Below are 24,571 nucleotides of genomic sequence, written 5' to 3' on the forward strand. Positions count from 1 at the left end.
ACCAGCAGTCAATCAAACAATTGATTAAAGGAGAAAATAATCAGCAGATTAATCCCTTATGAAAATAATCATTAGGTGCAGTCTGCCACAGGGGATTTTTTTTTTTTTTTTAGCTTTTGATACTGTTACGTACATTTTCCTGAATATACTTATAGCCTACTTAAGTAACATGTTGAATGCAGAGTTTTAACTTAAAAATAGCACTTCTTCGCAGTATTATGACAGCTTTACTGATATTAGTACTTGGGCTAATGAATTCATGTACTTCCTCAACCACTAGCGACGCCATCAATATAATCGGTGTGTACAGTAAAAGTCTGTAATAATTAGCTTGTCCATGATGCTCGTTTTACAAAAGTAAAATGAGCCTCGTGACACGTGTTAGATTCATACACACTGAGTTTAATTCAAAATCATAAAAGAAGAAAAAAAAAAACTCTTTCTTGTTTGGGTTGGTCCTGATGACGTCACTTACCGTAACACATCGGAAGCGCAGGCAAAGCCGGATCACCAGTTTCTGTCTCGTACATATCCGTCCGCCAACTCGGCCGTAATCATTAAACACAATGTATCAAAAGCTTGTAAAATATATTCGGTTGAGAACTTATGGGTCCGGATGTAGTATTTACAGCAGTAGCTACAATGAATGTGAACACATTTTCACCATCCTGTGATGTATCTATATTATCAGTCGACTGAAACGCAAGTTAAAATAAACGTATGGCGGACGAATACATCGGAAGCGGTACTTCCTCTTGCCTTATAAACCGGGCCTCATTTTCACACTACCGGCATTTCAGCACCACTGCCGCTCGGGATTTTTTTAGACGGCGGTCAAGCCACAGTGTAGAATATTTATCTTTTTTATTTATACAACTTGTTTACAACATGCCAGGATATTCCGACAGAGACCGCGGCAGAGACAGGGACAGAGATAGAGGGTAAGTACCTTTTCACTCGTGTTTTAGACCAGTTTAGCCCTCGTGTGAGTCGTAAAAATGGCTGACAAGATTTTAAAACCAAGATGAACATATTAAACAAATAACAGATTTCTCCGAATACGGAACACCTAATTTAATTTTTATATATAATCAAGAGCATACTAATTTAATAAGCAGGCAGGGTGCCGGCTTTATTTATCCACACTAGGCCCGGGCCGGTGAACTGAGCCCGTTGTCTTTGGCTCAAGGCCTAGTTTGGCCTCGTGCCCCGGCACAGTTGGCTCTTCGTTAGCTTCTCTGTAGCTCAACGTTAGCTAACGTGGCGTCACGGTTCACGGCGCCAGAAAAGACTTTGATTACAGTGTTTTTTCCTGGATAGCATTAGACCACGTTTGTTAACACACATCTCTCGCGATAAAGAGTGATTGTACACGATGTTCACCCTGTGGCTAGCATGTTGAGTGTTGCTCCAGCGCGGACTAGTGTTGCTAATACAGCGAGCTAGTCGGCTTTTCGCCATGTGGCAGCATGAATGCGGATACAAAATGCCGGCTGTTTTTTCCATTGTTCCTCTGCTGGCTGGAAAATATATAGCAGCTATATAATTTCAGAGTGACGCGGTTGAGATGGGCCTCTGTTAAACTGCTGTAGTAGCTAACGTAAATGACTTGACGGAGCCGCGACTTAACTGTTAATTTTATTTTCAGCTATGGCGGTGGGCCTCCTCGCTTTGGGGGTAACCGTGGCGGAGGTGGAGGGAAGTTTGGAAACCCCGGTGATCGGCTGAGGAAGAAGCAGTGGAACCTGGACGAGCTCCCAAAGTTTGAGAAAAACTTCTATCAGCAGCATCCCGATGTTACCCGCAGGCCCCCGGTATGTAGTCAGCATGGCCTTGACGTGTTATGTAACATCGCTAGAAATGTGCTCCCTCCAGCACGTGTTGTAGTTATGCAATGATTATGTGCACTGAACTTAATGGGCTTCATTCTTATCTTGCAGCAAGAAGTTGAACAGTACAGAAGGGCCAAAACGATTACAGTTAAAGGGAGAGAGTGCCCAAATCCCATTGCAAAGTTCCATGAGGCCAGCTTCCCATGTAAGTCTAACAAGTGAAACAATTTGTAACAGTGTCTTAAATGAAGTCTGGTGCATCTCAGTTAATGTGTTTTTTTGTTTTTTTTTTTCCCTCTCCAGCCTATGTGATGGATGTGATCAACAAACAAAATTGGACTGAACCAACACCCATTCAGGCTCAGGGCTGGCCTCTGGCTCTGAGTGGCAAGGATATGGTCGGCATTGCTCAGACAGGCTCTGGAAAGACACTTTCCGTAAGTTGCATGTTCTCTCTGACATAGCGTTCGTTGACAAACAAATACCACACGAATGTGACTGATAAATACTGTTATCAAGATCAGTGAAGTGACTATTTGTTGTTCGCTCTGCAGTATTTGTTGCCTGCAATCGTGCATATTAACCACCAGCCTTTCCTGGAACGTGGAGATGGCCCCATTGTAAGTAATTACATTGATTTACATGCTTTTAGCTCAAATTTTGATTAATTTTAGCTTTGAGTGAAACTCATCCATATTGTGTGAATGTGTAGCTGACATGTACTGAAAAACTATAATCCCCCCCCATTACAGTGTTTGGTGTTAGCCCCAACTCGTGAACTGGCACAACAGGTGCAACAGGTGGCTGCAGAATATGGCAGAGCTTCTCGCCTCAAGTCCACCTGTATCTATGGAGGAGCACCCAAAGGACCCCAGATCCGTGACCTGGAAAGAGGTATTGTCTTTTTTTTTTTTTTTTTTTTTTTTTTTGTCAAACATTAAATTGTCCTTCAGATTGAAGTTCTCACAATGACTCTGTAATTTAAGGTGTGGAGATCTGCATTGCCACTCCAGGAAGACTCATTGACTTCCTTGAGGCAGGAAAGACTAACCTCCGCCGGTGCACTTACCTCGTGCTTGATGAGGCTGACAGAATGCTGGACATGGGCTTTGAGCCACAGATTCGGAAAATTGTAGACCAAATCAGAGTGAGTTTCTGCATCTGAAGTTTAAGACGTGCTTATTTGATGTATTTTACTTGAAGGTGTTACTAATTGTTGTGTGGTTTTTGCAGCCTGACCGTCAGACTCTGATGTGGAGTGCCACTTGGCCCAAAGAAGTTCGCCAGCTGGCAGAGGACTTCCTGAAGGAGTATGTCCAGATCAATGTTGGGGCACTACAGCTCAGTGCCAACCACAACATCCTGCAGATTGTGGATGTCTGCAATGATGGCGAGAAGGAGAACAAGTGAGTAATGTGTTCACGGCAGTAACAAGTGCTGTTGAAGGTAGCGTCTGTGAAATTCTCTAGAAAATTCTAATTCCTAACTGAACGACTTATCTTTTTCAGACTCATCCGTTTGCTTGAGGAGATCATGAGTGAGAAGGAGAATAAGACTATCATCTTTGTAGAGACAAAGAGGCGCTGTGATGACCTCACCAGGAGGATGCGAAGGGATGGGTAAGTGTTGAAATTACTGATTCACAACATGACTGCCTCTGTTTTTAGCCTTTTTATTTTTAACTGAAGTGCTCGTATGGATTAACATGAAACCTTCATTCCTTATAGATGGCCTGCTATGGGAATCCATGGAGATAAAAGCCAACAGGAAAGAGACTGGGTTCTCAATGGTAAGCTGGCATCACCAGTAATTTACATCACTGTTTAAATAGAACTTCACAACTCACAGGAAATGTTCTCTTTTTTTCCCCCCACCAGAGTTCAAATATGGAAAGGCTCCGATTCTCATTGCTACAGATGTTGCCTCCAGGGGTCTAGGTCAGTATCCTCCTTGATGTGTTTTGTTTTTATTGTAATGTATTTCAAAAAGAAAGTGTATTTGCTTTCTTTAACTCTTCTGCTTCTTTCTGAGTTTCTCCCCTGACCTGAAGGAGCAGTCTGTGTGGCAGGGCCTTGGCATGACAAGCCCAGGTCTCCAGAGGGGGAAGGAGGATTCTTGGAGGTGTCCTGACTGGCGAGGCACGGGTCTCCCAGTCGTGCAGATAAACAGAGGTGACCAGGCCCAAGTGCAGCATAACGCGCTGGCCTGCCTAAAAAGGGGGGGCCGAGTTGAGGGCTGGCCACAGTTCCTCCCCCATATGCTCGTCTGTTCTCTGGCAATGGTTTGGACTGCTTCACACACCCAGGCTCTGTAACTGTCCCAGCTCAAAGCCCAGCTACACTGTCTTCTATTGTCTTGCATGTTTGGGCACTGCATTGCAAGTCATTAGAGTCATTTGGGAGGTGCTTTCTGTTGCGTAGACTTGTTGTAAAGCATGGGTGGCGTCATTGTTGCAGTTTCCTAAACTCCTGTCGGAAGAGCAGTCTGTCAGATCGATCATACCTTCACCTCTGTAATGACATGGCTACTGGCGCTTTTGGTGACAGTGGGACATGCTAGTTGGACACACTTGGACAAAATCCAAGCCTACACTCCTCCCTCGCCTGCGTTTCAAAGTCATGTCGAGACCTGCCAACGAGAGACGTTAATCAAGTGAACACTGGGTCTGGAAAAATCTAGCCATGCCGAGAGTGGGGATGCTATGTTTGTAGGCATCCTGCAAATTGGTTCAGATCTTCAGTTTCTTGGCAAGAGACACTGCAGTGTGAGCTTTATAGCAAGCATCTCGTGAGTGCGTGACAAAGGGACCTTGGTTCAGGGCTAGTTCAAGCACACTAGGAGGCAGTAGTGTGCATAGCAGCCCTACTGTGTAGGGCCACCTGTGAGTCACTTGACAGTATGTGGGGCGTGTGCTGCAATGGGAATGGACTAGTGAATGCATACTCCTAAAAATGGTAAGACTTCTCCTCCATTCTTTCTGAGGGTGGTTTGGAAGTGGTTCAGGAGGGGAGGGTTTTTATTTCATCCCACTGGATTTGAAGTCAATGGAGTGTGCATCGTTTCTCTTTTCCCACCGTAGTCTCCCCGTGGAGTAAATGGTTCGTAGTCTTGTCTGATGCTAGTCTTTTGCAGCAATGTGGATGTACCAGCCACCCCGACCTCATGACAGTACTAACTTGGCTTTTTTGTTTTTGATCTGGTTGTTGTGGTGGCGCTGGCGCACATCTTTGTGTGCTGTCCTCCTATTCCTTTATGCCACACTGCACCACAATCTTACAGATGTTGAAGACGTGAAATTTGTCATCAACTTTGACTACCCAAACAACTCTGAGGACTATATCCACCGCATTGGCAGAACAGCTCGTAGCCAAAAGACAGGCACAGCTTATACCTTCTTCACTCCAAACAACATGAGGCAGGCCAGCGACCTCATCTCTGTGCTCCGCGAGGCCAACCAGGCAATCAACCCCAAGCTCCTCCAAATGGCAGAGGACAGAGGAGGTAAATCTAATTGGTGAGATACAGAAACTGTGCTGTGAACTGCAGCCCCTCTTTTTCTGCTGCTATCATTTTGCCTTTTCTGAGAAGTGGATGGTATTATCACTCTGCTCTTATTGGTGTCTCAAACCATTTCTTTACTTTGATTTACAAAAAAAAAACTTAAGCCATGCATTTTAAGTTTGTTTTCCTTTTCCAGGTCGTTCAAGGGGAGGTCGAGGTGGTGACTACAGAGATGACCGTCGGGATAGGTATTCTGGAAGGCGTGATTACGGCAATTTTAGAGACAGGGATAATGGTAGAGGGTTTGACAACGGACCAAATAAAGCTTTTGGCACAAATTCTCAGAACGGAAGCTATGGGAGCAGTAACGGCAGCAATGGCTTCACTGGAGGCAGCTATAATGGTAATGGACAGTCCAACTTTAACCAAACAGGAGTTTTCGGAGCCCAGAACACCTTCCAGGCCCAGCAGTTTGCTCCACCCAAGGGTGGTGCTCAGACTGGCGTGAGCCATCCCCCATTCCCCTTCCCCCAGGCACAGGCTCCGCAGCAGCACCCCCCACCGCTGGTGCCCTACCCCATGCCTCCTCAGTTCTCTCAGTAAACACACCACATACTTGAAGAAGTAACTTATTGGTTTTTGTCCTGTTAAGTTCTACACTTAATCCAGAATTTTTGTATTTACACAACAGGGTTACAAACATCAACCTCCTATTAAGCCTTTTAAGATCTGCAGTGCAGCAATAGTGGTGTTGCACTTGTTTTTCCCCATACTATTTAATTTGTTACATTCCTAAGTAATGTTTAGTTATGTTTTTGTACTAGGTAATTACAGATGTATTGCTTTTTCATGTGTATCATTGAAAGTGATGTTAAGCTCCTACCCTGGAAGTGCACTGCATGATCTTTCAAATAAAACATTAAAAAAAAAAAAAAAAAAAATTTTGGTTTTTGTATAGAAAAGTGAACATTGATCTCCTGTCCAGCAGGTGTCAGTCTTCAATACTACACAAGCACACTATAGTTTAAGGTTTGATCTCTTGAACCAGCAGTATGACACTTGACCTGTATAGTAGATTATAATGAAATCTGCTGCTAGTAGAGTCTTGGTGTCTATATGTGTAGAAAACTCAGACTTTAAACTGTTGTCTCACTTTCTGCCTCCCTCATACAGTCTGAGTGCTTTGTGTTGTAGAAGCAGACAGACGTTTAACTCCTTGTCCCTGACACACTCCTGCCTGCCGTGTGCTGACAAATATGACTTTTAAAGGATGATATCTTGGGAATGCTAGTGCTCTTTGAATTGACTCATCTCAAAATTTTTCAGCCAAAATTAAAACCATTTCAATCACACCTCAGCTGTAGCTCTAAAGTGCCACAAAGAGTAAAAGACACCAAGTTTGGTGAAATTGACAGGTGGAGTAATGTCTCCACCTGCTGGAGGTAAACCAGAAAGTCTCCATCCTCAGGAGGTCCTCACACCAACAGTGAACACTTCTGCCCAGGAGGTGTTACAGGGGTTCGCTCTGATATTTGACTGTATGACTGAGCATGGGCACAAGAAGGGACAACAGAACCCTCTTTCAATTGTTTTTAATAGTCACTGTGTGTGTGAGTTTAAATTATTTCTACTGAAACATTTGTCCTGTAGAAATGTTTTTTTTTTTCCCTTTTTTGTTACTCATCTCATCACTCTACCTATTTGGGGGTCCTCAACCCTCAGTTGCTTACAATTCATAGGACACAAAAGACAAAATGACAGGAAACGGTTTATTTTCAAACATTCATATTTACTAGGTTTGGTGTATCATGTAGAGTCATGATTCTATCAGGATTTCCACCAAAAAGAAGTGACCAGGACGTCCCTACGACTGAGCTTTAAGACGTTCCAACAACATGTATATAAGTCACCTCAGATTGGCACACAGGCTCTGTTGTTGAGGCCCCGTAACCCCTCGGGCCCCTGGACCTTTGGCAGTAGTGTATTTAACACAAAGTGTGTTTTACTAATGTTGAAGCTTACAGAGAAGCTACAGAAGCTTAAGAGGACCCACGTGTGTCACGGTAGAACTGCTGCTCCGCCTAATTCACACCTGTAATCAAAGACTGAAACGTGGTCACAGGTCACCCCCCCCCCCACAGTGATCGTAGATTAGAGCTCTGGGTGAGCAGGAGTGCTGTGGGCGCGGCTCATTTAAATTGCTTTCTACATATTTACAGAATTGTGGCCTTGAAGTATGTGTGGAACACTCTGTTGAGCGTTCTTCAATACATTAGTCAGAGAATTGCTTTTTCGTCCAGATATATGAGGACCGAACCCTGCTGCTGACACCACTGTTTATAGAGATGATCATTACATTTACAGTATCAAAAACATGTTATGCTTGAAGAAACTCTCTTTTTTCAGGGGAAAAAATGTGGGCGTGATCGCAGGGGGACAAACATGCTTATCTCAGCTGGGTTGCACAATGTGGAACTTAAACAGGTGGGCTGTGCTTGATAGAAGTACAAGGGTGGACAAAATAACACGAACACCTGTACCATATGCTGTAAACTTTGCAAAAGATCATTAATCATATTTGTAAAGCTTATAAAGTTTCGACTATAGTCATTTTTGATTTATCAGTTAGGGAGAGGTGTTGCATTAAGTTGCACAGGTGTTTGTGTTATTGTGTCCAACCCCTCTACACCTTATTTATACATGAGGCCCACTACAAGCAACCTACTTCACCCTGCCACATGCTTTCAGTTGCTGTTTGATACATTGTTATAGCCACTTTCGGTACTGCCGGGATCAAAGGTCAAGGATGATACTACTGCTCTGTGCCATGTGTTTCCTCCTCAATCATAACCCCCCCGCCCCTCTCCTGTCCCATCACTCACTCCTCTCTGTGTGATCTTGGTTCCTTTTTTACCTTTCTGTTCCTCCTCCTTAATCCCTCCCTGTCACCCTGCAGGTATGTAGGTGTTGGTTTGAGGAGTAACTGCCCTGGGTGTGTGTCTGACACACCCACCGCAAGCATGAGACGGAGCAGCATGCTGAGCGGAGTTCTTCCCGCTGAGGCGTGAAAGGGTGTAATTGTGCCTCCAACTACCCACCACCCTCTTTATTGTGCGCGGTGCATATTTGTGTCTTGTGCTGACACAAACGTACACGCTCACATGAAGTCCCTTACACGCACTGTGGTTTTGAATACTATCTCTGTTATCAGCGTTTTTTTTAAAGTATGGCAGAAGGCGACATTTGCAATCTCTCACATTAGACCTTGACTCCAAAAGGTGATTTGACAGGGCGTGTTTTGAAATGAATATGCTCCATCAACTCTGGGTCTTCTTTGGCGTATTGATCCTTTAGGTTGCAGAGTAACTAAATCATTAAAACACATCAGGAGTTGGCTGCATTTTGTTAAAATGATCCTGTTTGAAACAAGTACTATTCTCATGCTGTAAAAATCATAACCCACTCGTTTTCTTATTCATACTCCCTTTATCCAAACTTTCCTGTTGGTCTTTTATTATGTAGCTTATACCAACAAATAGTGATAAATGACACATACAAATCTTAATCAGACGTGTGCTTGTCTTGTCTAAATGACCACCAAGAGCTAATGATGATCTTTACAGCCAGCCATTGAGTTACTAGCTTCCACCACAATCGTGTGTGGAAGCAATTTTTTTTATTATGTTCTGCCACATCTTGTGTTGCATGGAGCTATTAGAGCTGATGGCAGAGCTGCAGCTGTCAGACCATCACTATAGGCAGGTGTAGAGTCGGTAAGAAAAAAAAAAGTGTTCAGAAACTGCAGATAATTCATCTGAGCATTTCTTTTCAGGGTGTCCAGATCACCTGTGTCCAGATCTGGCTTTGAATAAGCACATTTCAAAGCTCCTAGAATATAGGGTCAGACTGTGGGCTGTGAAGCGGCAGCAGAGTGGAACAGGTCCGCCCGGTCTGCTCTCCTCCGCTGCTTTTTCCCGACGACACACCTGCTGGGATGGGAGGAGCTGAGACAGGTGGACGTTCCTTAACTCTTGGGGGGGGGGGACACACACCACAAGAGACAAGAAGGAGTGAGCGGAAAGAGGAGAGGAGAGAGTGAGGAGTTGGAAGGAACACACGCGGACTCAGATAACACACACAGGCCCGGACAGTCTCCCAAGATGTCGAAGAAAATGGAATACAGTCCTGTAAAGATCAGCAAGTGAGTTCTGTCACCCTCTGTGTGTGTGTGTGTGTGTGCGTGTGTGTGTGTGTGTCAGGTTTCCTGATCTTATGTTACCATCCCATGTCTCTCTCGCTGTGTTTTTCGGCTGAAGAGCTGACCTGAAATCTGCTTCATGCTGCCTGCGGACATTTTTGTACCATGATCCCATTTGCACAGGAGAGGGCTGTTTTATTTCCCTGGACAGTAAAATGTACCACAGGGGACCATATGAAAGCAACAATGACCTGCCTGTTAGAATACACTGTACCTTCTGAAAACAAATACCTGCCTTCCACTCATTCTTAATAATAGCCAAAGGAGCTTGACAAGCTTTGGGAAATGAATGAACCCTCCCTTCGTGTGTTTACTCTGATAATACCACCATGTAACTTCACATGTTCAGTGTGCTTCATTGAGTCCCGTCTCCTGGCCCGACTCCTTCGCTTAACCACAGCACTTTTATTTGTGTCTTTGCCCAAAGGGTGTAGCATCAAAGTTTACTGACTCACTTAATCCATATCTGGTGCCACCTGATAGGCCGGCGTTGTGACTCATGGAGCTGACAGGTAAACAGTGCGCCTTTAATGCTCCAATCCAGCTGAAAAGGAGCATGACGGAGTGAGTGGCTTGTTATTTGTACGCAGCCCAGCAGGTGGCTGTTTGAGTAGAGGAGTGAGTTTACTCTTGCAGCTGCCCATCGTGTTTTATAAAGTGGTAATAAACGGGTGGTTTGAAGTTGTGCAACCATTTCCACCAGTGACTAAGCAGGTTATCTCCTCTCCAGTGCAACCAGAGGGGCCATGTATTGTTGAACAGTGGAGCTCCTCCACGGCGGGGTGTGCCCTGCTGCCACAGGGTTGAGATTGTTACTGACAGAAGACAGGAAGGGCTGAGGGAGTGTCAGGGCAGGGTCTCTCTGCTGCGACGTCTGTTTGTCTTATTCGCCACTCTGACACTTGAGCTTGAATGGAGGCGAGTGAGTCAGTCAGTGAGTGTGTGGTGTGGTGCCTTGCGTGTGCTTTCACATTGCCTCTGATGTACAGGGTTGCTCGTTGTTCACGATTATGGGAAGAATCAGGTCTGCTTCAGCCGAGCGTAGCCCTCGGCTATGACTGAGGTCACCCATCTGCATGAGTAAATGAGCAGTGTTCAGATCCTTTACTAAATAAAAAGTACTAATAGCACAAGTCCTGCATTGAAAATGTTACTTATGTAAGAGCATGCAAGTATAATCAGAAAAATGCCCCCAGTATTATATCACTAGATTATTATTATTGATGTACACATACAAAAGCAACATTTTGCTGTTTATGGAGGACTGCAGCTAATGCTTATTTTTATTATTATGCATCGGTTTCCTGATTGTACTTGCTCGACTGATTATTTGGCTTGTAACAGTGAGGAATGCTGTCACAGTTGCTGCCAGGGTCCAAAGTTACACCTTCACAATGCTTATTTTGTCCAGCCAACAGTCCAACCTCACAATTATTATGAATACATGAAAGTAATTAAGTGGAAAAGCTGCAGATCTTCACATTTGTGAAGCTGGAACCACGAAATGGATTTTTGCATTTAAAAATTCAAAAGAATTTGCTCTCTGTCAACGGACTCAGTGAATCGACCGACCGTTTTAATGCTGTTGGGAGGCTTCATCTCCAACAAAGTATCATGTTCTAGAGCTGTCAAGTGAATGTAGTGAGTAGTAATTAGCATAGTGAGTATAAAGCGTGATATTTACCTCTGAAATGTAGTGGAGCTGAAGCATAAAGTGGCACCAAATAAAATACTCAAAATTAAAGAACCTCAAATTTGTACTTAAGCACAGGACTTGTGTAAATGTACTTAGCCACTCTCCACCACTGAGAGCAAAAGAGTAATATAGTGCAGGAACTAATCATTGTCCAGCACTCCTCCTACTACGAGCCATAATGTCTGCCTACAGGTGTCACAGCTGAAATGAATGACATTGTTCATTTGATAAGAGCTGTCTGTATCTGTGACGAACAAGGACAACATTCCTGACTGCTAATGGGAGTCAGGAATGCATAATGTATCTCCTGGGTCCTGCTCGGGGTGTGTCAGAATAAATAGTTGGCTTTCACGTTACAGTGGAGGAGGAATGACAGAACAAACGCCCAGAAAGCATAAACAGGTTCGCAAAAAATGTTCACACGAGTGCCACTGAGGAATTGTGTTGAGCAGGTGAAAGAATCTAATTTGTTTTATTTTCCATTTCAATCATTAACTTAATGATCTTAAGGGAAAAGCTCCTATTCTAATATAAATATAAATTTCAAACCCAGTAATGGGACGTAAACAAACACATCTACTAAAGTACTGTACTTAAGTACAATTTTCAGGTACTTCTACTGAACTTGAGTATTTCCAATTTATGATACTTTATACTTCTGTTTCACTCCACATGTTTTGCCATCTCATTAGTGCTTTTACTTTTGAACGACTTTAATTTGTGATGCAGTATGTCTACAGTGTGGTGCTGCTGTTTTTACTGAAGTAAAAGATCCTGATGTCCTAAAACCAAACCTCCTCCTCCTCCTCCTCCTCCTAATTGAGCCATAACAACATATCTACCGGCTATTCTGTAATTCTTGTGTTCCAAATCAAATAAAATCTACTTCCCATCTATCTACCATTAAAGCAGATTTGCTGATGTAAAAAATTAGTCTAAGTATTCAAGTACAAGCACAAAACAGGCTGTTTAGTCAAGTAGAAAGTCAGAGTATATCTGACTTTCTACTCGTTTCCCAACATCTTCACACCCTGCTGAGACACGTTTAGTAGATTCTGCACAGAATGATGCCACTTTGACCATCCTCTTTCTGTGTTTCTACCCAGGGGTCAGGCCGCGGACCTGGCTGTGCTCATTTCTCGCATGCAGAAGAATGCAGACCAAGTAGAGAAGAATATCCTGCAAGCAGAGGAGCTGCTGACTTTGGTAAGAAGTCCTCATACACCAAAGCTGGAGACTCATAACTTGACTATATTAACACTGGCTTGATAAATGAAAGCTCAGACTGAGCTTACACTTTGTAATTAAGATGCTGCTGTTGTGGTGGAAAGAGAGTATATCATCTCTGTGATGGTAAAGGGACAGAAAAAGTATTGATTTGGAGCCCACGTTTTCTCCTACATATAAATGAAGTGATATTAAATTAACTTTGGAAGGAAAACCACCAGAAGTGATCCAAACACGTCCTGTTGCTCCTGTGTAGGACACAGAGCGTGAAGCGAACAATCTGGCCCCGATCCATCAGAAGGTGAACGCAGACAACCTGGCAGAGGCTGAGGGGCTGCTCAAGGATCTCTTCATGGATGTGGACAAGTCCAAGAGGTTGCAGCACCCACAGGCTAATGAGATAGAGAGAGAGTGAGTATATTCAGGAGCATCACAGACAAACTGAACCACACAAACACTTGAATGCTCGCCAGCAGACACACCTAAAACTTGATATGTCTCATACCACGGAGCCACAAAGTGTCAATTCCACATTCCCTTTTATTGCTCTCCACCCATTTACTCATCACTGACTGAAATGCTATACTGTCTTCCTTTTTCCAGCGTGAGAAATCTGCATGATCGCTGGGCCAAGGACTGTGCCACCTACAGGGACCTGTATGACCAGGTGCAAAATGTGGAGCCAACACAAAAGATCGACTGGGGCCCTCTGCTGGATGAAAAACTGGTCAGTTCAGCCAGCTTTTTTTTTTTTTATATCTTAGGGGCACAAGATATAAAGAATATAAATCCAGATGCATCCAAACATCTAAAACATGAAGGGCAGTGACCGCCCCCCCCCCCCCGGAAACACTGATCTAATGTTCCAGTGTTCTTCTCTCTGGGGGCCTTTAAATTCCCCAACAGCATGTAAAGCAAAAATGACCTCCACCTCGATTACCACATTAAAATGCTGCTTACATGTCAATGCAATAATAACAATCAACACTGTAAAATATTCTAAAACTATGAAAGGGTTTGTACTATGCAGAGACCCATATGAATTTATTGTAAATGATAGAAGAAGATAATAATTTGCTTTAACAAGATCAAAAAATATCACCATTTCAGACATTTAGGCACTTTTAGGCGTAGTCTTGAATATCTTCATGATTAAGTGTCTCAGGCTTGTGCTGGTGTGATTTACAGAAACAGTTGAAGGCAGAAGCATATGGCCCCAACCTGTCAGATGTTGAAAGGCAGATTGCAGAACACAACATTCTGCACCAGGCGATCGAGGCCTACAGCGACCAGCTGCAGCCCAGCACCACCACTTCACAGGTAACAGCGCACAAAACGACTCACACACACACGTATTCTGCAGGACTACATGCAGGATGAACCTTTTACCTGCTTCTTCATCTTTTGTGCTTGTAGGAGCAGTACGATGCCCTCAAAGAGAAATATGCTAAACTTTTTGTGAGTATTTTTTTGGGGGGCTTTAAGTCTTCAGTGTGAAACTTCAGAGGGTCGTGCTTATATGTAGTTTGTTCACATTTTGTGTTCTGTGTCCGGCAGGAGAGCTCCCAGCAGAGACGCGGCCACCTGGCCTCTCTGTACGACTACATGCAGAGATGCAGTAAGGAGCTGGTCTACCTGTCGGGCCAGCAGGAGAGGGTCCTCCAGAGAGACTGGAGCGATCGCATGGTCGACCCCCGGGGCGTCCGCATGGAGTACGAGGTGAGGGGACAGCCACAGCGTGTGTCCTCATCCTAATGTTGACTTTGGAAAGAATATTAAAATTTTGTTTGTCAGCTTGCCTTCAAGCATAATCCTCCGTCTTGAGGCCGGTTGCACCAGCTTGTGATCTAACCGGTGTGAGCAGTACAGTATTGTTGTTGTCTCTGTAATTACATTTTTTTGTGTACATAGGTTTTTACCACTGTATATATTATATTATATTCTGCTATTTAATTTTTCTAATTCTATTATATTCTGCTATTTGATTTTTCTAATTCTTAACTGTGTGCTTTTATTTTTTTTGTCTGTCCCTTTGAGCTGCTGTAACAGCAAAGTTTCCCCACTGAGGGATCAATAAATAAATATCTTAACAACTGCTTATGGCTTATGGTTTTCAACATCCCACCTCCTGTTGTTCTATGTACAGAAATTCAAAAATAACGGCCTGCTAGCACATGAGAGTGAGATCAACCAGCTGCGGGAGGAAGGAGACCATCTAGTTGGAATGAAACACCCTGGCAGCCCAACAATAAAGGTACATCAGTCAGCCATGTCAGACATTAGAAACACAACTGTGATAACTGTAAATCATCATAGGGGGATGGCTCAGGATGTGTTTTGGTCAAATACATTGAAATGAAACAATCTGGAGTGATTATAATCAGACATACTTTTCATCAGGCACACAGAGATGCTGTGCAGACCGAGTGGCAAGCCTTCCTCAACTTGTGTCTAGCACAGGAAATACACCTGGACAACATTGAAGACTACAGGAAGGTAGAGAGCCTCTAATCACGCCACGCTGTGACTAACCCTAAAAATATTTCTTCAGCCAAATCCACCAGTTGACCTCAGCTCATTGTTAAAAAGTGGCTGTTTGCTCAATGCAGTTCCAGCTGGATGCAGAGACGCTGTCTGAGTCCCTGGAGAGACTCAGATCCACTCTGGACCCAAAGTCTCTGGCCGACAAGAGCAACCCGGAGGTCCTGCTGGCACTGGAGGTAAAACTGTTTTCTTATGTCAAGGTTTGTGTGCAGCTCCAGAAAGTCTTCCAGTATGGAAACGGTGAAACCTCCTGCAGGTTTAAGAGTAGTTCACAGCTGCATTTGTAGAGAAATTGAACAAGCTTCGATCTGCACTAGAGCATCACTAGCATTAAGAAAAGCTAATGGACTTTTTACATTCGACAGAGCCATTTGTCTCAATCAGAAGGAGGAACCTTTAGGAGCAACACTCAAGTGATCACATGATGATTGATCACATGAATAGAATTAGTTTTGTGTGTTAAGTGAAATTTTTTTTAAAAATCACATATTTATGATATTCAAGTAGGTAAATCAGTAAATAAGAACATGATAATGGAAATTGTCTGAAACATAAATGCAAAACACATAAAGAGCAGGATGAAGAGGGGATACATCAGAGAAACGTAATTTACATTAAGACTTTAGTTCCATGTTGGTAAGTGCAGACAGTGTAGATTCATGGGAAGTGCTTGAAAAAGAATTCGGTATTTATTTGTGTTACACCCTAATAAATACATTAAAAATAAGGAAAAAATTGTCCAGATGTTGTGTAAACCAATTCTACATGATACATTTTGAACTTGAGAATATTTTTGGATGTAAGAACTAGCTTGTATACAAGAGTGAAAGTGAACAATTTTAGAGAAATATGACCTCAGAGTTTACTTTGTGTTGGGGTGTGTGAAAAGCGCCCTGTTCAGTTTTACAAGTTTTAGCAGTGTTCAGGTTCTTCTTCTTCTGTGTTGACTCACAGCATTTGTTCAGTTCCTGCAGTTTGCTGGGGTCTGTTCCAAAAAGCCGGTTTACTGGATTGTCTTTCTAACTTTTTAAAGTCAAACCCAGAAAATGGCCTGTGTTTACAAACCCCCCCAAAAAATGTTTTTTAAGAATGGTCCCAAATTTTGACTTATGAGTAAAAAGTCCTGGCAATTAGTAAATTTGATGTTTATTATTTAGTGTATTTCACAGCTCTGCTAATATAACATGTAGTGTACATTTTATAATTGATATATAGTTTCTGGTATGTTTAATAAGAACATTAAGAGAAGAACCACACTAACACGTAACATTTGAATGTGTTCATGTTCATGCAATTAAGTTTTTCATTTTGTGCAGGTGGTGTGAGTTTTGGGAAATTGTAACTGATTGTCACACAGTTTAATGATATGGAACAGTTTGTGCCGCTGCTGCCTCGGCTGATCACTCCTAACTGACCTACGACACCTCTGGAGCTCTTTTTAATAAGCTTGGAGCCAAGACTAAGTCAGAACCTCACTAACACTAAGTGATCCTGCTTCTTGGAACAAGCTTCCTTTAGGTGAAGATGGAGGCTGCACTCCAGGTTGCAACCCAGGTTGCAGATCTAAGCTGCCTTAAATGGAATCAGTTCCACCCCTAAATAATCAAAGAATGCTAACATGGGGGATGTAGCTCATTATGTCCACCTTTTTTTGGTGTTTCTTCAGGGAGATGAACCAGCAGTAAAGAGGAATGAGGAGCGCCTGGCTGCCCTCAGGGAACTCAGTGGCAGTGTCGTGCCTCTGAAGTTACGCCGAATGCAGCCCAACCAATCCACCACTGCGCTGTCCCTGTGCGACTGGGCGGATGAAGAGGTAGGATGTATCAGCAGTAAATAAATGTGTTCAAAATAAAAACACAACAGAGACAAATGTTTGAAAGGAAAAGCAAAATGTTCTTGTTGCTATCCCCTTTACCTAATCGTCTTCTCTGTCTGTTTCAGGACATGGTGAGGCATGGTGAGACGCTAATCCTAAAGTCCAACTCTGATAATAAGCACTGGCAGCTTCAGACCAGCAGTGGGAAGATCAGAACCCTCCCTGGGGTGTGCTTCATGGTCCCACCACCTGATGCTGAGGCCCTGGAGAAAGTAAACAGGTACAGAATCTCACCACCTACGCTGTGCTTTCCTTTCATATATGACCGCAAGAGAGACAAAGCGTGTGCTGGATTTTAATGAACCGTTGTGTTTGTGTGCGTTCAGTCTGGACAGAGCGCTGACGAACCTGAAGAGCCACAGATCTGCACTCATGGCCTCCCTGAGAAACCCCACTGTGGAGGTGGTTCGCCCTCAGAAGGCAGGTGAGAAGAAAAGCATTTTAACAGAACACTCATAACTTGTCTTCCCCTTTCACGATCATGACAGAAGGGCTTGTCTAACTTTTCATTGTCTTTGCTCCTCCTCAGCCGCTGTGCAAAGTGCTCCGGAGGATCCCAAAGCTGCAGTGCTAGCCAGTGAACTAGATGAGCTCAACAGAGCCCTGGATCAGAGCAAAAAACAAATCCTGAGTCGCCTTAGAGCCCCGCTAGACAACCGCGACCCTACACAAGACCTGACCAACAGGCTGCAAGAGCACGAGGTGAACATTATGCTTTTATCATATGGCCTAGGTCTGTAGCATGTTCGTGTCTGTATTGTCGGGATCAGTAATACCATTTGACTTGCTCTCCAGAAATCTGCTCAGACTGTAAGAAAGCTGGAGTCTGAGAAGGCTGCAATCCAGAGAGAGATGGAGCCTATTCTGGCCAAGAAACCCCTGGGACCCACTGCCTCCACGCTGCCCCTCAAACTCAGCGCTACCAGCAACAAGATCGATGACATCAACACCCTCATTGATCTTTATAAAAAAAAGTAAGAAGATCAGTACGAAACTACAGCACAGTGCAATGTTTTTTCTAGGACAACTCTTAAGTTATTAAAGCATTTAAAGCAAAACTATGTAAACGATCTAAACTATTTGCTAACTTACAGCAGGCTAAAGCTAACAAACTTTAGGTAAATATTGCTGTATAATGTCAGTTTGACTTCATGACTCTTCTCCTCTTCTTCTCTGATGCTGTTACAGTAGCTTAGCATTTACTGTTTAGCACAACAGTAGTTTAGCAGTTAGCAGTATCTCATGATTGTCTTTTGCACTGTTCAGAAAAAAGTCTTTAATCAGTTTTACACATTGTAAAAAAAGTGTACACATCTTTATTTTGAAAAACTCTATCCAGAGTTAACTTTTTGTTGTTACATCCTGTGTCTCTTTCCTCTTAACCAGAGCTACAGCGTCCATGTTCCTGGAGAAGCAGATGCAGAACGCTGAAGGCATCGTCTCTGAGTCTGAGGAGGAGCTGGCAAAAGATGGCGCCATTCTTGATCAACCTAATGCCCTGCTGGGCCGAAACAAGGAGCTGCAGGTGTTCTACTTTATAATGCAGCCAAAAAGGCTAATATTGAACAATTTCAGGATAGGTTCATATGTGGTGAAAGAGTTTGTTCTTTCTTTATCTCTGGTCTTTCTCCAAACAGGTTATGCGTAAGGATGTTGCCTCGAAGAAAGATGAGTTGAATAAACTAGGCAAAGACTTGGACCTGACAGAGCAGGCATGCAGCTCCCTGCAGCGGAGTTTCAGTGAATACTGTCCTGACATCCGCCGGCAGGAGAATGAGGTGAAACAGCTGAAGAACCGTTACACGACTGTCAATAATCAGCTCCAGGACAGGTGAGTAAAAAAAGATGAAGACATTGCTGTAACAGTCTGTGCTTGTGTGTTTTTTATTAACTTCTGTGACATCCTGATAAATATGTTTTTCTTCATAAATTGCTGTAGGTCTGCTCTCATACAGGAAGCCACCAGTAAAAACCAAGATTTCCAGAACGCTGTTCAGTCACTGGATTTCTTCCTGGTCAATTTGCCCAATAATAAGGTCAAACCTACTGATGATGAGGAGCAGATAACAGCCAAGCTGAACTCTCAGAAGGTGACTGGAAATATTTCTTTACTTATATTAAACTGCAAACTAACTCAAGTCTGTCTCAACAATAAGTTTACACTCATGTGGGTTTTCTTTTGTACATATCTTGTTTAGAGAGTGATGGAGGATATCAAGAGGAAATCAGCTGATTTAGACCGAGTCAAGGTTCTTTCCCGTGACCTGCAGAGCATCTTAAATGTGAGTTCGGAGAATGTGATTATACCCAGTTCCCATTTCCATCTTAAATAAAGATGATTACGTATGAACTTCCAAGCACCTAATCCTTCAAAATATATTTCCTTTCAGGAGTATCAGGTCAAATCTAACACTTACCGTGGCACTCTGAATGACAATGATGACGGCGACGACGATGATGAATCTGTCCCAAAGAAATGTCAGACTATGGCTCAGGCTGTACAGAGAATGGTACAGTTATAGATAACCACCTAAACTATAGACAACTAAGAGCTCATGACAATTCTCTGCTGTCTCTTTCAATTTCTGAACACGTTTTGCCGTCTGCCTCTACTACAGGAGAAAGATGTGCTGAACCTTTCCTCTGAGGTGTCTGCAGAGAATGACCAGCTACTCAGCCACTTGAGCATGGTGAAGAACATTAAGGCCAGGGTATGATATTATTGAACTGAAATTACACCCACAGCTCTTCTGTAATAGTAAAATCATACCTGATGTTTCCTGCCCAAAATGATCATTGTCAGTTGTTCTGAGGTGACCTTCTCTCTCCTTTGCCCTTTTATTCATGTGCAGAATGAAGAAAAAGTTAGTCAGGTAGTCGTCAGTCAGCATCTACAGCTTCAGAGCCAGAGGAAAAACCTGGAGGAGAGTGATAGTCTGAAAAATGAATTAAGTGAGGAGGTTGCCAGGCGCTTGCAAGCAGAGCAAGACCTGGAAACATACCGTAAGAGGTTTGTGTCTCTGAAGAACAGGCGAGGAGTGGAGAGGTTGGAGGAGAAAGAGGTGGTGCAATACTACCGTGACCCCAAACTGGAGGTGGAACTACAGTCCCATAAAAATAGAATCCAGGATGAAGCATTGAAGAGGTCAAGAACCCATTCAGAGATAGAAATTTTAAATGAGAGGATTATTAAACTGGAAACACAGCTGGTCAAAACTGAACCCAAACTGGTGACCAAGGTTCTGACTGAATATGAGAGAGACCCGCAGCTTGACAAAGAAGCCGCCAAGATTAGAGACGAGATGCAGAGGATACGACTTGAGCTTCAAACGAGAGATACCGAGGCAGTTCAAGTGAAAACAGAGCTCACGGTTCTGGCCCAGCAGCAACCAAAAATCAGGCAGAAGGTTGTTAAGAAAGAAGTGGTGAGAATTGAAAAGGATCCAGAGATGCTGAAAGCTTTCCTCATGTTGCAGAGTGACATTGCAGCAGAGGAATCCCAGTGCAAGTCGATAAACGATAGCATCTTTAGCAGGAGGAGCCAGATAAACACACTAGAGAGGCTCATTCCTACCATCCAACCAAAAATAGTCAGCAAGGTGGTGAAACAAGTACAGCAAGATCCAGAGACACTTGAGGAGTCGAAGAAAATACAAATGGCCTTGGAAGAGGAGAAGGATGAGAACACCATCTTGATGAAGGACCTGACCACCCTTCAGCTACATTATAATGAAGTAGGCAAGCTCAGGCCTAAAGTCGAGGTGAAGGAGGTGATCAACGAGATCTACAGAGTGGATCCTGAGACAGAGGTCGAGCTGGTGCGTCTGAAGAAAGAGCTGCAGGATTCGAGCCGCAGCCGCACAAACCTGGAGAAAGAAATCAACACTGTGATGGCGACTCTGACCACGTTGCGCACTCAGAAGCCCAAAGTGGAGTACAAGGAAGTGACCCAGGAGGTGATCAAAGAGGAGAAAAGCCCAGAGGTCATTAGGGAATTGCAAAGGCTGAACAACCAAGTCTCCCGTCTGCAAGTCAACTATGACACCACTCTAGAGCTGCTTACCCGCCTACGTAAAGAAAGAGATGAGTTGAAAGCTGAAAAATCCAAAGTTGAGACCAAACTAGTCAATAGAGAGGTCATCAAATATGAGAATGATCCTCTTCTCGAGAAAGAAGCCAACAGGTATCGGAGGAACATGAGGGAGGAGGTTCAGCAGCGCCGCAGTCTGGAGGAGTGTCTCTTTGACCTACAGAACCAATACATTGTCCTTGAAAGGCAAAAGCCAGAGGAGAAGATTGTAATGCAGGAAGTGATGCGTCTTCAGAAAGACCCCAAGCAGATCTTGGAGCATGAGAAGTTGAACAAAAACCTGGACGATGAAATGAAGGCCCGTAGAAAGCTTGAATTGGAGGTCAGACAGCTCAGAGCCATGGTTCAAGAAAAAGAGAGCATCCTGGCTGAGATGGATGATCGTCAGAGGAAGATTCAAGTCGAGTCAGAGCTCAGGCAGATCAAATCTCGCATTCTTGAATTAGAAAATACTCCACCGCCAATTGAGGAAAAGATTATCATTGAGGAAGTCCTGAAAGTGGAGAGGGACCCTAAGCTGGAAAAGCTTACTGATGGCATACGTGCTGACTTGGAGACTGAGGGCATGAATATCAATCATGTAGAGAGAGAAATCCGCAACCTGAGGCTCAAGTTGGAAATTCTGCAAAAGGAGAAGTTAGTTGAAAAGGTTGTTTACAGAGAAATCGTTCGTGTAGAGAAAGACCCAGCAGTGGAAGCTGAAAGGGAACGTCTAAGGGACCTAGTAACGCAGGAAAGAAATCTCAGGCATGACGAGGAGGCTAATGTTCAGAACATCAACATCAAGATAACCCATCTGCAGTCATCGAAGTCTGTGACTTCTCAGGAGGAAACGTCTCTCATCACCAACAGAGATGCTCTGCAGAGAGAGAAGGAGGAGCTCCTCAGACAGCTCAAAATGTTAGAGTCTGAAAGACAGAACATCACCATAACCTTCCAGCAACAGTCCAAGCTGATGAGCGAGAGAAACCAGATGGCACGGCAGAGGAGTCTTAAAACATCCTCTGAATTGCAACGGCTGGAGAAAGAGATCCTTAACGAAAAAGACAAAATACACCAGAACGACACGCTAATCATTGAGCTGCAGAACAGCATTAAGAAAGAGGACCAGTCTGAAACCCACACCAGAGAGACAAATCTTTCCACAAAGATCACCATCATGGATCCAGAAACTGGTAAAGACATGTCTCCCTATGATGCCTACTTGCAGGGGCTGATTGATCGCACCCAGTACATTCACCTGTCGGAGTTGGAGTGTGACTGGGAGGAAATCACTTCAACAGGTCCAGATGGGGATACAACAATTCTGCAGGATCGCAAAAGTGGGAAGCAGTACTCTGTTAAGGATGCCCTGAGGGCTGGTCACCTGACCCAGTATGACGTGATCCGCTACAAGGAAGGGAAAATGCCCATATCTGAGTTTGCCCTCCTTGTTGTGGGGGAAACCAGAAAGCCCTGCCTTCCTCCAATATCTGCTCCCAGATTGCCCACCACAACCTCCCCAACCTCTCCTTTGAACTCCATGCCAAGCTCCCTGAGGTCCTCCTACACCAGCCTCAACACTCACCGTAGTGGCAGTTTGAGCAATCTGAGCGCCTCAGCAGTTGATGAGCATTTCCCCATCTCTGGTGTTTTTGACACCACTACTGAAAGCCGCATGTCTGTGAGAAGTGCTATGACCCGCAAACTCATTGATGCCGACACAGCTCTGAGGCTGCTGGAGGCACAAGCAGCTTCCGGTGGAATCATTGATCTCACCAAAAAGGACAAACTGTCTGTCCACAAGGCAGCTGAACATGGTCTGATTGACTCGGCTCAGATGTACAAGCTTCTGAATGCCCAGAAGGCCTTCACTGGAGTTGAGGATCCTATTACCAAAGAGCGTCTCGCAGTGGGACAGGCAGCCCAGAAAGGGTACATACCCCAAGAAAATGCCAGGAGGTACTTGGAAGCGCAGTGCCTGACTGGTGGGTTGGTGAATCCCGCCAAAGCGGGCCGCCTCACTGTCACGGAAGCTCTCGCCACCGATCTGATTGACAGCACGACAGCTGATGAGCTGCAAGATGAGGCTTCCTTCACAAAAGAGCTGGTAGACCCCATCACTAAAGAGAAGATATCGTACAAGCAAGCGATGGATCGATGTAAGAAAGACATCAGCACGGGGCTCCTGCTGCTTCCTGTAGCTTCTACTGATGCCACAAATACCCCATCGTACTCAAACTATCGGTTCAGTTCCTCCTATAACAAAATGTAGGATGTACCTTTTTTAGTGCACCAGCTCATGTTTGTGAAAGTGAAGGCACTTTTATTTATACACTTTTTGATGTTTTTTTTGGTGAAACTGAACATGTGGTTCTGTTTTTGTCAACGGTATTTTTGGGTCTGCTGGAAAGATTAGGGTAATGTTTTGTTTTATATATTAATTATTTTACAGGATTCTTAAGCTAAATCCTTCTTGGGCTATTAAACTCCATAAGCAGACATTCATTTTTCGGTCCTGTTATTTAAAATATCACAACACATAATCAAGAATATTTGTATCTAAATTGAGTTGATTTCAATGATTGAGAGTATTGAGAATCACATGATGGTCTCATGTGATTCGGTGGGGGATATGGGGGATATACAACTTATGACGCACATCTTTCCATTTCCAGAAACAACTTGCTCCACAAGGCTACACGGTAATATATTAGTATACAATGCTCGTAAACCCTAGCGAGTCATACGCTTGGAGATGATGGATTAAGGATACAGATTAAATATGACTCATATACAAGCATGTAGTATGTTAAGGTTAACAAGGTCAGACGCATGGGGATGACTCTACACGGATGTGGCACGTGTCCAATAAAAGACTGCCTGGGCCAATTCAGGCAGTGAGTGGCGGTTGTCTGTCTGCTGAGCACCCACTCAGTAGTGGCACAGTGTGCTGCCTTGTCACCGGGTCTAGGTATCACCAGTGCATCTCACAAGAAATGTAAACAAACGTCTAAAATCCCATTTTCCTGGCAGGGGTGAAAAAATGACATTGGTTGGGGAATTGTGTGAAAGACCCCATCTGGCCCCCCCACTGGAGGTTCCAGTAAATGGAGTTGGTGTGGGAATATGTGGCCTACCTGATGGGACGTCTGTCTACCAGATTACCCGGTGACTGGAAGGACTTTGTGGGATTACTGCACATGAGCCTGTCTGGAGGCTGAAGAGGCCCCACTCTATGTCTCTGGGGTGGGTGGGGTGTGTGTGTGTGTGTGTGTGTGTGTGTGTATGTGTGTGTGGGGGGGGCTTCTGATTACTGTCCTTCCTTTTTCGTTTTTCTCGTTTTTCGTTCTTTTTTAACAAATGTTTTGACAGTTCAGTCTGTTGGCTGGAATCAAATCCTGGACTGTAGGATGTTTCTTTTTCCCCAGTTTCTCTCGGCAGTGTAATGACCTAAGTGCATGTGTGATGACTGCCTTACTAATAAAAAGCCAAGTAAATTATTACCACAGCATCACATACAGTTCATGGAAACACAAATGGCACATTTGCACTGACACGTTGCCTG

The 24,571-nt window shown here is 43.9% G+C and overlaps 2 protein-coding genes across 3 annotated transcripts; both read left to right on the forward strand.

Annotated features, from left to right (window-relative positions):
* Positions 1 to 797: 797 nt before the first annotated feature.
* ddx5 (DEAD (Asp-Glu-Ala-Asp) box helicase 5) lies at positions 798 to 6,262 on the forward strand. Of its 2 annotated transcripts, none has more exons than XM_070847198.1 (13): positions 798 to 941; positions 1,649 to 1,814; positions 1,941 to 2,037; positions 2,136 to 2,269; positions 2,387 to 2,452; positions 2,585 to 2,726; positions 2,819 to 2,979; positions 3,066 to 3,238; positions 3,341 to 3,451; positions 3,560 to 3,621; positions 3,710 to 3,769; positions 5,112 to 5,333; positions 5,530 to 6,262. In XM_070847198.1, the coding sequence occupies exons 1-13, from the start codon at positions 889 to 891 to the stop codon at positions 5,934 to 5,936; spliced, it is 1,854 nt and encodes a 617-aa protein (XP_070703299.1). In that variant the 5' UTR covers positions 798 to 888; the 3' UTR covers positions 5,937 to 6,262. The 2 variants fall into 2 exon arrangements, with proteins under 2 accessions (XP_070703299.1, XP_070703300.1); XM_070847199.1 differs by having other exon boundaries at positions 5,112 to 5,346; positions 5,530 to 5,691.
* A 3,121-nt stretch (positions 6,263 to 9,383) lies between these two features.
* evplb (envoplakin b) lies at positions 9,384 to 23,449 on the forward strand. Its single transcript, XM_070848161.1, has 22 exons — positions 9,384 to 9,534; positions 12,394 to 12,493; positions 12,771 to 12,925; positions 13,118 to 13,241; positions 13,703 to 13,834; positions 13,931 to 13,972; positions 14,072 to 14,233; positions 14,661 to 14,768; positions 14,915 to 15,010; positions 15,124 to 15,234; positions 16,725 to 16,871; positions 17,000 to 17,154; positions 17,261 to 17,358; positions 17,464 to 17,636; positions 17,730 to 17,908; positions 18,321 to 18,459; positions 18,572 to 18,765; positions 18,874 to 19,024; positions 19,133 to 19,216; positions 19,325 to 19,444; positions 19,553 to 19,645; positions 19,787 to 23,449. Exons 1-22 carry the CDS (start codon positions 9,494 to 9,496, stop codon positions 23,276 to 23,278), a joined length of 6,096 nt encoding a protein of 2,031 aa, XP_070704262.1. The 5' UTR covers positions 9,384 to 9,493; the 3' UTR covers positions 23,279 to 23,449.
* Positions 23,450 to 24,571: the final 1,122 nt, after the last annotated feature.

This window comes from Pempheris klunzingeri, chromosome 17 (genome assembly GCF_042242105.1).
Source record: "Pempheris klunzingeri isolate RE-2024b chromosome 17, fPemKlu1.hap1, whole genome shotgun sequence".
Taxonomy (NCBI): Eukaryota; Metazoa; Chordata; class Actinopteri; order Acropomatiformes; family Pempheridae; genus Pempheris; species Pempheris klunzingeri.